A 17,696-nucleotide genomic window follows, 5' to 3' on the forward strand; every position below is an offset into this window, starting at 1 on the left:
ATGTAAAATTACGTAGGTTGGGTGTAGAAAAACAACATGGTTTGATGTAGTTGCGTTATGTATTTCAGTGTATGGAACTTTACGTTAAGTATATGACATTAGTCATTAGTCATACTTCTACTGTTATTATACACATATGACTATTGTCACACATGTATACTGCCAGATATTAATACATACTTTCAACATATTGTACCACAGTAACCAGAACTATAACTATAATATTATTACTTTCAATAATGTTGTTGTAAGCTACTGTCATTACCTGCATCTCTCTCTCTCTCTCTGTCTCTCTCTCTCTCTCTCTCTCTGTCTCATTGTGTCATGTGGATTACTGTTAATTTATCATGCTGATCTGTTCTGTACGACATCTATTGCACGTCTGTCCGTCCTGGAAGAGGGATCCCTCCTCAGTTGCTCTTCCTGAGGTTTCTACCGTTTTTTCCCCGTTAAAGGGTTTTTTTGGGGAGTTTTTCCTGATCAGCTGTGAGGGTCCTAAGGACAGAGGGATGTCGTATGCTGTAAAGCCCTGTGAGGCAAATTGTGATTTGTGATATTGGGCTTTATAAATACAATTGAACTGATTAATGACATGCCAATGCTCAACTATATATTTTTTCTAAACCCAACAATGTAACTTTTCGTTAAGTTCATAACTTTACCTTACGTGCATAATTTTATAATAAGCACATAACGTGACAATGCCCAACCATGATTTCTCTTTTGAACTAACCTACAGAACTTTATGTTAAAGGCACTGTATGTAAGAATGTGGCCAAAACGGTTACTGCACTCAAATTCAAAATACTGCCGCGAGTCGTGTCCGCCCCCCCTCCCCTGCAGATTCGAGGTTGCTGGACAGCGGCACGCTGGAGACTGATTTGTTTGCCCACAGACGGCTGCCATGGCAGGGCCGCGTCGCCGCGTCCTTGATCTTCGGTTTTCCAGCGGACCGTTCGAGCAAGTCCACCTTCTCTGCTGCTAACGCTGCTGCCGGGATACAGCTGAGGAGGAGCCGGCTGCTAATGCTATGTACCGGGACACTGCTAATGCTGCTTGCCGTGCTGCTGTAGCTCAGTCGTAACTGTAACTGATGCTGAGACTCTACTGACTGTGTGACTGGTAGACGGCGGTGGGTGGCGCAACAGGCCAAAACACAAATTCAAAACATAAACATGATTTGCAGACTGCAAAAATGTTTTTTAAATGCGAATATTCTGGCTGTACTATTGTTGTCGGTGAGATCAGTATGTTATATGAACATTATTCCTTAGTCTCTGTGACATATTAGGAGGATTTTACGACTATTTGCTTTAGATTTCTTACATATAGCTCCTTTAACGTCAGTTTTATACACCTACCTTTATATAGAGCCCACATAATCACGAAGGCTGTGATCACATGACTAATGTGCCGACAGGAGTAAGGACAGAATCAGTATAAAGAGCAAAAGGAGGGAGGTCGGGGCGCTGAAAACAAACGTAAGACTTTCCCCTGTGAGACTGTTTTAAGGTACGTCGTCACCTTATGTTAAGTACGTAACTTTACGTGAAGTACTTAATGTGACAATACCTAATTCTACCCCCAACCCACACAATCATACGTTAAGTATGTAACTTTACCTTAACTATGTAACTTCACGTTAAGTACACAACGTGACAAAGCGCAAATACGTGTTTTTTCTAAACCCAACTTACGTAACTTTATGCGTGCGTAGAAAAAAACATGGTTGGGCATTGTGATGTTATGTACTTAACATAAAAGGTAGGTACTTAGCATAGAGTTACCTAATAGGTTGGGTGTAGAAAAATCACATGGGTGGGCATGGTTACGTTATGTACTTAAGTGTATGTAACTTTATGTTAAGTACATAATGTGATAACTCCCAACCATATTTTTTTGTACACTCAACTGACGTAACTTCACATTACGTACATAACTTCACATTAAGTATGTAACTTTATGCTCTGTATATAACGTGAAAACGTCTAACCATGTTTTGTTTTGTTTTTTTTTAAACCAACCTGCGGAACTTTATGTTAACGTACAATTACATAGGTTGGGTGTTGTCACATTATGTACTTTGGTGTATGTAACCTTACCGTAAGTAGAAAACATGACAACGCCCATCCATTTTTTTTTTTTTTGTTAACCAACCTACGTCACCTCCTTGTCCTTGTCTTTTAGCTGTTCATTTGTTCTGTGTATTTTGTGAAGATTAACAACTAAAGTCAGATTCCTCGTATGTGTTAAAACCTTGTTGGCTGTTAAAGCAGATTCTGAACGTGAAAATCCAAAAACATTAAAAACTAAACACAGTCTTTGAGTAAATGATCTGAGTTGGTTTAAAAACAAACAACCAGCCATTAAACTCAAATCAGAAAGGTAGTTTTGCACCTGTAAATTAATTTCTCAGTTTTCTGTCAGACGTTTATAAAACAAAGATTTAAATAATAAAAAGTGTTTTTAGAGACGGAGCGGTGACGTGCGGGTCACTTCCTGAGTAGTCATGTTTTTTTAAAGATGCGAGTCTCTTTATGTTTTATGACGGTGAGAGACGAGCACAGGCCGTAAAGGTTAATCATTTTTGAGAAGCAGCGTACAGTTGGCGAGGTGTCGTGGTTCTCATGGCTTTACAGCGTCGCTGCGTGTGAACGTGTCCATAAACCCTGCAGGTAAACACGAGGACGCCGTCAGCGCCAAGCTCGCCATTCTCTCGCTTTGAATAAATGTTTGAGCGGTGGGAAAAACAAGACACGTCTCTTCTTGCTGACACCAGGACATGCTGCCTCTGATAGACACGGGTCAAAGGTCATGTCACTGTATGTCACCATGGAAACCTGCAGTCATCCTTTAAAGATACTATTTACCAATACGCTCATCCGCTGAACTGAAATACGGGATGTCACTTAAGTCAAGATTAAGTAAATAAATAAATGAAGGTGTGCAATAAATCCTGAAATTAATAACTGAGGCAATATATCTATATATATACATCTCTATATCTATATATATCTATATCTATATCTATAACATACATGTAAATATAAATATGAGTCAATACAGTTTAGAAGAAAATAAATAACTAAATAAATATGTTTTTATTCTTTAAAGAAAGACATTTCTTCAAAAGTCGACTTTCATTTATTTCAGGGGACTTTTATTTTGTTATTCCACTTTTTTTTCTCAACTTGTTTTTAATTTACATTTATTTTTATATTTATTGTCTCGTTTATTTTTTTCCAAGGATGATGATGATGATGATTATTATTATTATTATTCTAACTATTAACCCTAATCAAAATGGCTTCCATACTAAATTTCACATATTAAAAATAAATAAACAGATGAATAAATAAATGTCGTCCATCCCCTGGTCCACCTTCTGTCCCCCCCTCATGTCTGAGGAGGAATTATCTGTGTCTTTATGGATTTATTGTTTTACACTGATGAGTATTTAGTTTTGTCTGCTGCAGTAAAATCACATAAAAGCCTCAATAACACACACACACACACACACACACACACAGTGTTTATGTTTTCAAGTGTTTGATAGACGTTATATTGACGTTATCATCAGCTTTTGTCTCATAAATATTCTTAATTGTCATAAATAGTTTTAGATTCAGCTTTATTGATTTATGAAAAAGAAATAAAATAAATAATTAATAAAGTTTATTTATTTTATTTATTTTTCATTGTTAAAAGTAAAGTTTCTCAGCAACAAAACCATTTATTTGTGACCGACTGAAAATTAATCTTCACATATATTCATATTTTTTTCAGCCCGACACGTGAATTAATTCATCAGGTCGATCTCTGATGTTACCTTCTGAAAATGTAGGCTATGTTTTTGTAACTGTATTTTGTTTTATGGTTTGATTTGTCAAATATTCTAATATTTAATTTAGATTTATTTTAACATTTTCTTCCTTGCAAACTTAAAAACCATTTATTTTTCTACATGCAGTGAAACAAAGGCATCATTTATCGTAATAAAAATGTAAAATAAGGTTTAACATTGCTGTGAAGTGAAATTAAAGATATTATCAGAGTCTGAAAGAGTCACAGAAGAAACACATTCACACACAAAAAACTAAATATTCAGAGACTCATTATTATGTCCTGTGATTGTTTTCAGTTTTTGGTTTGACAGGTTTTTAATTTAAACGCACCTGAATGTTTTTTTTTTTGTTTTTTTGTTTTTTTTTTTTACAAAAGACAAAGAAAATGTCCTCAAAACGAAACCACAGCAGACAGAAACAAAACAATATGACATGAAGATATTTCTATAAATTTATAAATATATGAAAGTTACAGTGAAATTTAACAATGATTTTAAGTCTGAAAGAATGACCAAAACTTCATATTTACACAGATGTTTTTCATGTTAATTTGAATTTGATATGAATATTAAAATTACATTGCATAATGTTTGATTAACATTTTAACTAATTAATTTTTTTAGTTGTTAAGACACAGTTGTTAACACTAACAAGATTTAATAATAATAATAATAATAATAATAATAATAATAATGATAATAATAATAATAATAATAATAATAATAATAATAATGATAATACAGTAATAATGAACAAAACACCCTGAGAAATTATTTTAAATGTAAATAAAAAGACTTTATTTATATAATTTATAATAATACACATTATATCTATTATTTTTAATTATTCTATTAGAGTTGAATAACTTTTGTTTTTGGTCAATGTGACAAATACGACAAAGATGCAACTGAATACCTCAGAGTTTGAGTTGTCAGTCTCTAAACAGTCGACAGACGTGGAGGGAAAATAAAATACTGCAGAGGACATTTTCAGTTCTTGTCGGCATGTTTGGTTAAAAAGCAACAGACTGAAAGATCCAATTAAACGAGAGTTCAAATCACAAACACCTGAGACAATGACATCATCAATAATCAACCAGAGAAAGCTGCGTGCTGAAAAGGTGACGCTACACTGCAGTGCTGGCTGAAAAAGGAGAGGTTTTATAGGGACAGTTGAAAATGTGGAAATAGGTCTAATTAGTAGGAAGGAGGAAGCTCAGTTACCTGAAACAGTTGGAAAAGTTTGAACTAGTTTGAGAAGTTGAATAAAACCAGTGATGTAAAAATAAGATGTGGAATATTTCTTGTATGTTTTTGTTGTAATTTTCTCCCGGGGATTAATAAAGTATATAAACATTAAAATTAAAAATGTTGACGTCACTGCAAAACCAACTTACATGTGTAAGAAGAAGTGAAGTAGCTGGAATAGTTTAATTAGTTTGAATGTCAGTGAAAAATTGAATCATATCAATAATGTAAAAACAAAAGTGAAAAGTTTTCCAAAAAGCTGATTTTACTGCTCCAAACCAGTTTGAATATTTTAAAAAAAAGTAAATATGAAAGTTGATTAATATTCATAATGTATGAAAGATGTGAAATATTTTAAAGTCTGAATGGACGTGAACGTATGAATGAGGAGATCTGAGCTGAAATTATAACGTATTATCTGTAGATTCATGTGTTTTTCTTTTTCAACAGTAAAATTACTCACGTTGACCTAAAAGTTATTTTTGTCCTCAAAAATTATTTTATCTGACATAGCTGTGATAAGATTAAAGAGAATTCACTTGAAATGTTTTACTTTTAAAGGATTGTGCCAGTCCTAACAACTTTTTAATTTTTAGATTAAAAACAATTCACTTGAAATATTTTTGTTGTATTTTCATCTTGAAATTAAAGCAACAAAACCATTTATTCCTGACCAACCTAAAATTAATCCTGATATATTTAGATTTTTTTCCAACCTGACACACATGAATTAATTATCAGGTTGACAACTAATTTTTCCTTTTGAAAATTTATCTTTTTGTGACAGTATTTTCTTTTATAGTTTTAATTGTCAAACATTCTTTTATTCAATTTAGATTTATTTTTTACAAAATGAACATTAAGCCATTTTTTCCCTACATGCAGTGAAATACCTGCAACATTAAACATAATAAAAATGTAATGAGATGTAACATTGCTGTGTGGAAATGAAAAGTTGAATCACACCAATGATATAAAAAAGGGGAAAATTGTTTTTGAAAAAGCTACATTTACTGCTCCAAACAAGTATGAATATTTTAAAGATTTTAAATATGATTTAAAGTTGAATACAACCCAGAGTGTATGAAAGATGTGAAACATTTTAAAGTTTTAATGAATGTATGAACGAGGAGATCGGAGCTGAAAATGCTTTAAAAAAAACTTGAATTTATGTCAGATTTGAACATTCCACCCTTTCATTTGGACGGGGAAAAAGCCTTAAAAAAATGCTGAATATTTCTTACAATATAAAAGATATAAATTTTAAAAGATCACAAGGAATCACGTCCCAACTGAGCTGAATGTTTACATGTTTGAATGAGGTTTGAAAAACGTGGAAGGAGTTGTGTGGATGGAAAAGTGGACGAAATAATAGTAAGTAATTTTTGTGTACAACTTGGGAAAGATTTGCAGCGTTCACACACAATTCAGAACAAATCTTTAGATCCTGAAGCGCCTGAAATCAGACTGTCACATGTTACACAACGACATGAAGAAGATTAAAGTTAAAGAGCCGAACAGCGACGAGTATTAATACATTCAAAGAACAGAAAGTAGAAAAATAAAGATTTCCAGCACTGATGGTCTAAAAGTAAATGATCTGAGTTTTTCCTGCTTTTCAAGAAACTAGGTTAAAAGAAAAAGAACAATAAGAAGAGGAAGAGGAGGAGGAGGAGGAGGAGGAGATAAGGAGGCCTGTTTGTTGTTTCTGTTTCCCCCTGTCACCTGTCCACAGGTGAACCATTAACCAGCTCAGCGCCATAAAACTCCACTTTATGGAAAGTTTGATGATGGCGGCGGGTCGTAAACGCTGAAGCCTTTTACGGCCTCGCTGCCCGATGCCGCTCACCTTGACACAGTCTGAAACGGAAACAAACACCACGGGTCAGATTTAACCCCGAAAAAGTTTTTATGATCGACACGCTGTCAGCGAGGGGTTAATTCACTCTGAAGGATTTTAACCTTGAACAACAAAATAAAGTCAAACAAATATAATTAATCATCAGCTGATCTGTCAGTTTAGGACCCTGAGGACGCTCCAGGACCCTGAGGATGCCCCAGGACCCTGAGGACGCTCCAGGACCCTGAGGATGCTCCAGGACCCTGAGGACGCTCCAGGACCCTGAGGATGCCCCAGGACCCTGAGGATGCCCCAGGACCCTGAGGACGCTCCAGGACTCTGAGGACGCTCCAAGACTCAGAGGACGCTCCAGGACTCTGAGGACGCTCCAGGACCCTGAGGACGCTCCAGGACCCTGAGGATGCCCCAGGACCCTGAGGACGCTCCAGGACCCTGAGGATGCTCCAGGACCCTGAGGATGCCCCAGGACCCTGAGGACGCTCCAGGACCCTGAGGATGCTCCAGGACCCTGAGGACGCTCCAGGACCCTGAGGATGCCCCAGGACCCTGAGGACGCTCCAGGACCCTGAGGATGCTCCAGGACCCTGGGGCTGAAGTTGAATTAGAACAGTGATGTGAAAATAAGATGTGGAATATTCTAAAGCTCGTTGACACTACTCTGCAATACTGACTTAAGTGTGTAAGAAGGTGAAGTCGTAGGAAAAGCAGGTTTGGGTTTGATTGGTCTGAGTGTCAGTGAAAAGTTGAACCACATAAAAGAAATGTAAAAAAAAAAAAAAAAAGTTGAAAATTTAAAGTTTTTGGAAAAGCTGATTTTGCTGCTCCAAACAAGTTTGAATATTTTAAAAACTTTAAATATGATTTGAAAGTTGAACAATATCCAGAATGTATGAAAGATGTGGACGTTAATGTATGAATGAGATCGCAGCTGAAATCATCATAAATTTCCTTTTTTAAGTTTTTAACAGTAAAATTACTCATGTTGCAATGACTTTGGTAGGATTAAAGACAATTCACTTAAAATATTTTATTTTTAAAACCATTTCCCCTAAGGACTCTCCAGGACTCTCCAGGACCTTCAGATAAATTCCTTGCAGCCTGATTCTGAAAACAACAACAACAAAAAAATTTCAAACATTAATTCATTACATTCCTCATTTAATTTATTTATTCATTTGGCACATTTTAAAATATTTTCCAGACAAACTGACCCAGAGAACAGAATCTGAGAGGTTTTAATGTCCAAATCTGATTTAACAAACTTTCTGCAGCAAATTAATTCATTCATAAAATGATATAAATATGTTTAATTTAAAGTGTGTTTGAATGACGTCAGGCTCGTGTTTAAACACAGTGAGAGCTCCACCCTCTGATTCTGTCACAGCTCACCTGGACGTTCTCACCTGGACGTTCTCACCTGGATGTTATCAGCTGCTGCCACCATGTGGTCAATTGTGGGACTGCAGTTAGAAACGACTGATGACACTGAAGCCAGACTCAAGATGAAGAAAGCTTCTAAAAACTTGGCCTACCTCTTTTGGAAAGGATGTTTTCATCTGACGAATATATATATTTGAATACATATTATTGAAAAGCATTTTGTAACTGTGTTTTGAAAGATGCTTTAAACTAATTCCGAATGCTGCAAATAAATGTGACTTTATTTGTACGTTGCTGCCTTAAACTTACAGTTTCCTCACTGCATTTAATTACACACTATTTTATAAATGACATTATTATTATTATATTAATTACTAAATATCTATCTTACATAAACCCTGTCTTAATATATGATATACATATATTACCAATTATCTTCACCTTACAAATAAATCTAAATATTATATATATATATATATATATATATATATATATATATACATATACATATATATATATATATATATATATATATATATATATATATATATATATATATCTTATATTCATCTTTTATATGTTGAGACTCAGCTGCAGTCATCAATCTGAAACAGCCAGAGGAGATTTTTTCAGACTGATTAATATTGATATTGATATGATGATAAAAGTTTTCATTTATAAAAAAAACTCCTTATGAATAATAAATGACAGTATTGTTGGTGATTTTTCTGTTAAATCATTTTGTTTTTAGTTCACTTTCATGCTTTTATTTTGAAGCATAAACAGGAAGTCCTCTGTACAAACGGAAGCTGCTTCTTTGATTATTTAAAAAAAAAAAAAATTTAAATTTTTTAATTTTTTAATTTTTTTTTTTTTTTTTTTTTTTTTATTCAAGTATCATCACCTTACAAACATTTAAGGCACAGTTAGTGATATTACAATTGAAGATGCTGAATCAGCTTCTACAAAGAAAAATCTGTACAATAAAACAAAACAAAAGTAAATAAACAACAATGTGCGGGTCTCATTCCAGAAGGGTAAATAAGTCCATTAAAGAAAATAGTTTTGGGGCCTTTTTGTTTGTCATGTAGTACAGGGGTTTCTTATATAGCTTGTGTTCATTCTTCCATCCGTTGATGTGCAGTTTCACCTTGAGCTATTTGCATCTATGAATAAGATGTTTTCCAAGTGAGATTAAATTGTTCACCAAGAAGTCCAAGTTCTTCTCCTCTAACTGTACTCCAGCTTTAATAGACATCCAGTTCAAAGGGTGCACGGTTATGTGTTAACAACCAGTTTTGAAAAGAAGACCAAAATTCCCTGACATGATCACATTCAAAGACAATATGCTCCACTGTTTCAGTGTCACTCTCACAAAATCCACATGACTTGTTGTCCCAATTAAATCTTACATGTAGGAAGTTGTTAATATTTTCTCTTTAGCTTTGTGAGGGATTGGATAAGATAAATATCTCTTCCTTATCTTTCTTGCCTCCACGTCATTGTAATCACGCAGAATATATTTTCTTTTTAGCTGGTAAGGGTAGTACTGTGTATTTAAAACATTTCTAATAAATTTATTAGAGAACTGTTTACTACCTAAACTGACTCCTTCTACACAGAGTGATCTCATTTCCGAAACATTTGAATGCACCACTAGTTGTTGAGTCATTGTCTTAAAGGGAACTGGAATGGATTTAATCACTTTATTGTACTCTTTTGTTGAGCATTGAAAAGTATATTTAACGCAAAAGTTCCCATGATTTAAAAAGTTACCATGTTCATCCAGATACAGCCTAAATTCTGTTATCCAACAAAGTTCCCAAAAACAATGACTTTCGATTGGACAGAGCACATCTGTTATTCCACAAGGGTGAACTGTGAGGAGTAAAACTGTGCTTATATATCAGGTTCCAGTAAAGGAGAACTTGCTGGTGGTAATCTGATAATTCCACAGGCAGTTTACATATATCATAGTCACAGCGCAACAGAAAATCAGTGCCTCCAACTTGTTGAAAAATTGCATTGGGAGTGCTAAACCAGAAGGAGTTTTTGTGCAGAATAAATGAATTGAGCCATTTTAATTTGAGAACACCATTCATAACCGAGAAATCTATAGAATTAAATCACCCTCTTCGATATTCTTGACCACCTTGATCATATTCAGATGAAGCGCTAAGAAAGTTTACTGATATTTTCATGCCTTTGGTTGACAAACATGCTCCCATGAAAAAGTTTACTGTCAGAAGCGTAGGTACATCTTGGCTGGATAGAGAATTAAAAGAATATATGGTGGAACGCGATCAAGCAAAATTAACAGCTAAGAGATCTGGCTGTAAATCAGACTGGCAAATATACTGCAAATTAAGGAATTTTGTAACCAAGTTAAATAAAAAGAAGAAGAAATTATATTATGAAGGAAGGATTAATGAGATTAAAAATGATAGTAAAAAACTTTGGAATACATTGAATAATTTGATGGGTAGGAGTACCAAACCAACCCCATCTTTTCTGGAGACGGAAGGAAACTTTCTCATCAAACCAGTGGAGATTGCAAACCATTTAAATAATCATTTTAGAAAGAAAATAGATAATTTAAGGCATAATATGAGCAAAATAGATAATGAACAATATTACTTATTAATAAAAGATTAAATTATGAGAGATAAAAACTATAGTTTTAAATTTGATAAAGTAAGTACTAGTAAAGTAGAAAATAGATTAAAGAATTGTAAAGACAAACCACCAGGTGTTGACGGCCTTGATGGTAAACTTCTTAAACTGGTGGCACATTTAATTGCCCCAGTTGTCTGTCACATCATCAACCAAAGTCTGAATGAAAGTGTATGCCCTAAAGAATGGAAGATGGCAAAAATAACACCACTGCCCAAAAACGCAAGATTACCTTTCTCTGGGTCACATAGTCGGCCGATAAGTTTGCTGCCTGTGCTGAGTATAAATTATGGAGAATGTGGTATGTGAGCAGATTAGAGCATATTTTTCCTTGTATGATTTAACTACTGATTGTCAACATGCATACAGAGAAGGACACTCAACAGCGACTGCTCTAACTCAGATGACTAACGACTGGCTGAGAGAAACTGAACAGAAGAAACTAGTAGGAGCTGTCCTGCTTCATTTTACAGCAGCTTTTGATATTCTCGATCATGAAATATTATTGAAAAAACTAGAATGTTATGGTTTCTCTCAGTCTGCAATATTATGGATGAAAAGCTATTTAACAAACAGGAGACAATTTGTCTATTTCAATGGTAGTTATTCTGATGTGAGAGGTCAGCTGTGGAGTGCCCCAAGGAAGCTGTCTCGGACCATTGCTATATACAATATTCACAAATGATTTACCACTTTTTAAATAAGGCTACCATATCGATGTACGCGGATGATTCAACTGTATACATGTCAATAACTACATCTTTTGAGTTAAACACATTCCTTGACGTGGAGTTGCGATCGGTGGTTGAATGGATAGAAGGAAACAAGTTAGTTCTTAATGTTTTAAAGACGAATGGTGTTATATGTGGCTCTACTCACACTCTTCAAAGTCAGCCTGAGTTGAAGCTCTGCATAAATGAATTATCAGTTAAACAGGTCAAAGAAACCAAACTCCTAGGTGTTATTTTAGACAGTAAATTATCATGGACAAAACATATTAATAAAATGGTTGCTAAAATGGGAAGCAGTATTTCAGTTGTTAAAAGATGTGCAGCATTTATGTCACAAAGCTCAACTAAACTAGTGATTCAATCTCTAATATTGTCCAATCTAGACTATTGTCCTGCAGTATGGTCGAGTGCTACACTGGAAAATATATGGCTATAGGACAAATATTGTTGGAATGCACAATTACTTAGGTTGGCTACCTGTTAAAAATAGATTAACTTATTCATTACTAGTATTTTTTAAAAAATATAATTGCAGCAAAGAACCCAACTATTTTGTATAAGAAAATATCTTTTAGTTCAGACAGACATGACAACACGACCAGACATGCTACAAGAGGAAGTTTTACATTACCAAAAGCCAGGACAAACGCAATTAAACGAATGGTTTTATATATAGAGCTATGCAAGACTGGAACGCGCTCCCAGAACACATCGCACAAGAAAACAGTAAAATTAGATTCAAAAAGTTAGTTAGGATACATCTATTGACCAGAGATGCTTGGTAAATAGGCAAGCTGAAATTACATCTGCTGAGGTAACAGCAAAATATGAACGTTCAGTTGATTGGGTGATGTGTCCTGAGAGAGCGTGAGCGAATGAAACAAGGAAAGCAGGAGTCATGCTTAATGATGAAGAAGGATAATATTTGACTTGCGTTATTGGGTTAGTGAAAAACTGGAAATTTGAAGAATATAGACTTATTTTGTTTTTGTTTTGACATTGCATGTGAGATTAATGTGTGAAATCGATTATAAATTGAATTGTTGGACTGAATACCGGTATTAATTAGAGTTTTGTTTTACACATGTGATACATATATAGACATCGAATGAAATATATTTATATGTAAATGTTACATATACCCTTTGCTGACCTGTAGGAGCTGTCGTGTATGTGTATTGTCTTATGTTTTGTTTTGTTTTTCTGTATTGTTATGTGTGATGACAAACAAACATCAGCTCTTCTAATATACTGACATTTGGAAAAAACAAATAAATTTAAAATTTATACTGTTGATAAGTTTAGTCATTTTATCTGAAATTTCAAGTGAGAAAGCAGGCTGAATAGGTGTAGACAGACTTTCCATTTTTCATAACAGGACCCTTCCAAATATAGTAATGTCCGTCTGCAGCCAAGAATTTAGAATCATTTTACATTTATCCACATTTTTACAAAAAATGTCTCTCTCCCTTATTTCTTTATTCTTGGTGATAACAATACCCAAATATCTGACTTTTGTTTTCATGCAGAGCAAATATTTATCAGCGTCTATCAGTATTTAGTTTCAGGCCTGCTGCTTTGGAAAATTGGTTGATGGAATCTAATACTTTAGGAATTTGCCTTTCATTTTTTAAAAATAATGTTTTATCATCCGCAAATTGACTAATTATAATATTTCTTTCCAAAATGTTTATGCCTTTGGTACCATTATTATTTTTTTTTTATCATAATCCATAATAGCTCAGCTACCAGAATAAATAGTAAGGGAGAGCTGTTGCAGCCTCGTCTAATACCGCTGCTGCTTCATTGATTAAATATCGATACCTGATCAGAAAATAAAAAAACTTCCTCCTTGTTCAGACTGGCACATGCGCAGTTTTCATGATGACGGAAACATGTTTTAAAAATGTGGGCGGGGCATCAGAGTCTGGCTCCTCCCATCAGATCCTCCTGCCTGCTCTCTTTTACGTCCGCAGACACGATTTATACTCTGAGTGCCTTCGGAGCGGAGGCACTGTCGAATCATCGAAGCATCAGCCATGAGCGGAAGAGGCAAAGGAGGCAAAGGACTCGGTAAAGGAGGCGCCAAGCGTCACCGCAAAGTTCTCCGTGATAACATCCAGGGAATCACCAAACCCGCCATCCGCCGTCTGGCTCGCCGCGGCGGAGTGAAGCGTATCTCCGGTCTCATCTACGAGGAGACCCGCGGGGTGCTCAAGGTCTTCCTGGAGAACGTCATCCGTGACGCCGTCACCTACACCGAGCACGCCAAGAGGAAGACGGTCACCGCCATGGATGTGGTGTACGCTCTCAAGAGGCAGGGCCGCACCCTGTACGGCTTCGGAGGTTAAACTCTCACTGACCCGCTGATACTCAACAACACAAAGGCTCTTTTAAGAGCCGCACACTCTCACCTCAAGAGACGCGTCCTGACACGAGACTGTATTAATAGAACAACACAATTAAAATCACAAACTAGCAAAGCTCAGAACACGCTCCTTCATGTGCTGAACAGTCACTGTTAGCGAGTTGTGTGTGGAAAACAAGTCTGGTGAATAACAGCTTTATCAGAAGTGATAAAATGGCTGCGTGGCTAAATAAACAAGATGTCGGCGTGTTGACTGTTTCTGGAGCAGTCCAACACAATATGATCATTCTGAGGTGATGTTTTGTTATAATATACTCATTGGTTCTGTTTAGATTTGTTTAAGAGAATTCTGTTCTGTTGGTTCTTGCGAGCTTTGTGTTTCATGTAAACTGTAAATTAACAGACTTCAGATGGAGATTAGGCGGATTTTATATTGAATCAACTTACACATGTACCTGCTGTATGTTAAGACCAAGGAAATTATCTGAAGACGGAGCATTGTAACAATTCTAAAATGTAATTAAAATTAATTAAATTAAAACTAAATTACAATTACGGTATCTTTTAGAATCATTTTCTAAAGCTATCATTTATTTAAATGGAGAGAACATGTTCTTATAAAAGATGGCCTTCATTTCTGTTAGCAAGCAAGGACATGACCTGAAAAGAGCATAATAATGGTGCACAAAAATGTAATTATAATAATGAATTACATTTTTTTAAAAATATTTTTCTGAAGTTATTTAATTTAAAATGCTATTGTTTATTGTAAAAAGATAAATAAAGTAAAGCGAGTCAGAGTAAATGCTCACACACATGTTATGTGAGGTCACAGTGAATTGTTCAGGTTGTTAGTCACATTAAAGGTGAAACAAATTCTGAAATGTTTTATCTTGGTCTCTTTTTTTCAACACAAACTGTATTTGTATACTTTGACACACTGAGACTGAGAGCACAGTGACAATGAAGCTTTGATTCTTAGTAGCTTGGTGTTAAACATTGCAGCATGATGCACATTTTTTTATTTCTATTTGATGTTTTTACTTTATATTGACATACTTCTGTTTCATACTCTTGTTCTCACTTGTACACACACACACACACACACGTGTCTCTGAGCTCCTTACTTTCATTTTCACTGAATTCATATAATAATAAAGTTCTGAACATGTTTTTTGGATGAATATTCATGTAAATGTTTCTGTCACATGACTTATTCTGGAGTGGGAGGGTTAAAAAACAGGAGTGTCTTTGTTCATTTAAATTATATTAAATTTAACAATCTGAAGTGTAAATTTGATTTACCTCCTTTCAAAAACATGAGTAATATTTATATTGTCATCAAAGCCCATCACTGGTAGTTAGTTGGGAAGACGAGGATGAAATGGATGTATATATCACGTATGAATATCTTTATTTTGATTTTAAATGAATCAACATAAAAACAATTCACTACATTTTGTATTAATTCATGTGTATGTTTGTATAATGACTTTAGAGTGGGTTATGAGCAACAATGTCTTTGATACTAATGATTATAGAAAACTTTTCAAACTTTAGTGTAAATTGTTATTTTATTAAGAACTTTTCCTCGTTTGAAAACAAGGCTGGTGTGGCGCATGCGCTGTTGCGTCCAGAGCGTGTCAGCCAATCCCGTACGAGCAACAGCACAGTCAAATTTGCATGAGGCGCATATAAGTTGTACCAGCTGCAGCACAGCCACATTACCCGTCGAGCGACACTCATCAGACACAACCATGCCTGACGCAACAAGCAAAACTCCAGCGGGCCGGAAGGGCTCAAAGAAAGCCGCGGCTAAAACCACCAAGGGCAACAAGAAGAGGAGGTCCAAGAAGAGGAGGGAGAGCTACGCCATCTACGTGTACAAGGTGCTCAAGCAGGTCCACCCCGACACCGGCATCTCCTCCAAGGCCATGGGCATCATGAACTCCTTCGTCAGCGACATCTTTGAGCGCATCGCCGGTGAGGCCTCCCGTCTGGCTCACTACAACAAGCGCTCCACCATCACTTCCAGGGAGATCCAGACCGCCGTCCGCCTCCTGCTGCCCGGGGAGCTGGCCAAGCACGCCGTGTCTGAGGGCACCAAGGCCGTCACCAAGTACACCAGCTCCAAGTAAACACCTCTGCTCTCACTCACACACACACACACACAGCTACAACACAAAGGCTCTTTTAAGAGCCACACACTCGCACTCTGCAGAGCTTGGCCTCTTCTCTCTCATCTCTTAGTCGTATATAGTTACAATAATAAAAAATGTAGAGTTAATAAGATAAATATTCAGGGCTGTTAATATAGTTCTGTGTCAAATGTGTTTAATTTCAGCACAGTGCCAATATGATTAAGACAGTTCTGTACATCAATAGTCTGCTGAATGTGCTCTTTACCTCTGAATAAAAACTGGGAAAACATAAATACACAGCAGCCCAGGAACCAGACACATCTGTACCTCCATGAATCGAACATGACGGCCTCAGTGCACACAGCACCAACATACATGTTACTCAGAAGTGACAATCTGAAATACTTTCTGGGGCCGCTCTCTCTCTGTGGGCCCCTCCACCCCAGGAGGTGCAACTGCACCACCTGCACTGTATATTTACGCCACTGTTTTACAGGAAGGCTTCAGAACACTGAGCTCCACAGATACACGTCATATCCACAGATGCCTTCCCTAACATGACGTCATATTTGATAACTGTTGGTCTCAGTTACTTTATAACACCGGTCCTACAGGTCACCTGAGTTAACTACAGTGGTTCACAGCATGCACACACTTACAATGAGGTCCCAATAAAAATAAAAAATTAAATTAAAAAAAAAGTTAAAGTTAAAAATCATAAATACTCTGTTCCTCCATGATGCTGATTTCAGGTCACATTAATAAGATAATGAGTCAGAATATGAAGTTTGTCCAGGAGACTGTATTTTATTCTTTCTATGTGACGTCTGTTTGTCAGGTCACTGAGCCACGTCTCTTCTTTCTTGTTCCAATGCTCTGTAAACTATGTTAGGTTAGGGGAACGTTCAGCAGCAAATGTTTCCTTGCTCTTAAACTCCTCCTCCCCGCTGTTAACAGTGTTTCACCTCAGGAGCTCTGTTAACGTCTGAGATACTCTGAACAGCGTCTCAACAGCGGAGCAAGCAGCCTGGCTGCTGGACTTCACAGCTTCACCCGCAGGACTCCTCTCAGTCCAGACTGGAGAAAGTTCTATTTTGTATAGGCTTCGCCCTCTAAGGCTATAGGTAGTGGATTTATCCCTCGTGCACACATGCAGCATTGAGAAACTTTAGTTCACGCCCACCTGCGGGATGGGCCCCACCCACCGTCTCACAATGGCTATAAATTGCATTGAGACCCGTCCTTCAAAAACATGCTGATGCTCTGGGAGTTTGGGGGTCCACCAGGCAGGATTCAGGAAGGAGAAAAGCACAACCGACAACATCCTGAGGCTGGCAGAAGGGGTTTTAACAGAAAAATGATTAGAGTCTTTTTTTTAACATTGAAAAAGCGTTTATTAAGATGTGGCATGAAGGACTCATATACAGGCTGCTGGACCACAACCTTAAAC

At 36.2% G+C, this 17,696-nt stretch overlaps 3 protein-coding genes across 3 annotated transcripts in view; all 3 read left to right on the top strand.

Annotated features, from left to right (window-relative positions):
• LOC125898743 (uncharacterized) overlaps positions 1-17,696 on the top strand; it is a 233,730-nt gene that overhangs the window by 36,155 nt on the left and 179,879 nt on the right. The window lies entirely within an intron of this gene.
• Positions 13,765-14,604, top strand: LOC125898798 (histone H4). Its single transcript, XM_049592745.1, has one exon. The coding sequence runs from the start codon at positions 13,777-13,779 to the stop codon at positions 14,086-14,088; it is 312 nt and encodes a 103-aa protein (XP_049448702.1). The 5' UTR covers positions 13,765-13,776; the 3' UTR covers positions 14,089-14,604.
• LOC125898784 (histone H2B 3-like) lies at positions 15,822-16,278 on the top strand. Its single transcript, XM_049592727.1, has one exon. The coding sequence runs from the start codon at positions 15,863-15,865 to the stop codon at positions 16,241-16,243; it is 381 nt and encodes a 126-aa protein (XP_049448684.1). The 5' UTR covers positions 15,822-15,862; the 3' UTR covers positions 16,244-16,278.

Source organism: Epinephelus fuscoguttatus, linkage group LG12 (assembly GCF_011397635.1).
Source record: "Epinephelus fuscoguttatus linkage group LG12, E.fuscoguttatus.final_Chr_v1".
In the NCBI taxonomy this organism is placed as follows: Eukaryota; Metazoa; Chordata; class Actinopteri; order Perciformes; family Serranidae; genus Epinephelus; species Epinephelus fuscoguttatus.

Excerpts from the sequence above, each read along its gene's own strand:
- LOC125898784 (XM_049592727.1), top strand. The coding sequence starts at position 15,863 with ATGCCTGACGCAACAAGCAAAACTCCAGCGGGCCGGAAGGGCTCAAAG.
- LOC125898798 (XM_049592745.1), top strand. The coding sequence starts at position 13,777 with ATGAGCGGAAGAGGCAAAGGAGGCAAAGGACTCGGTAAAGGAGGCGCC.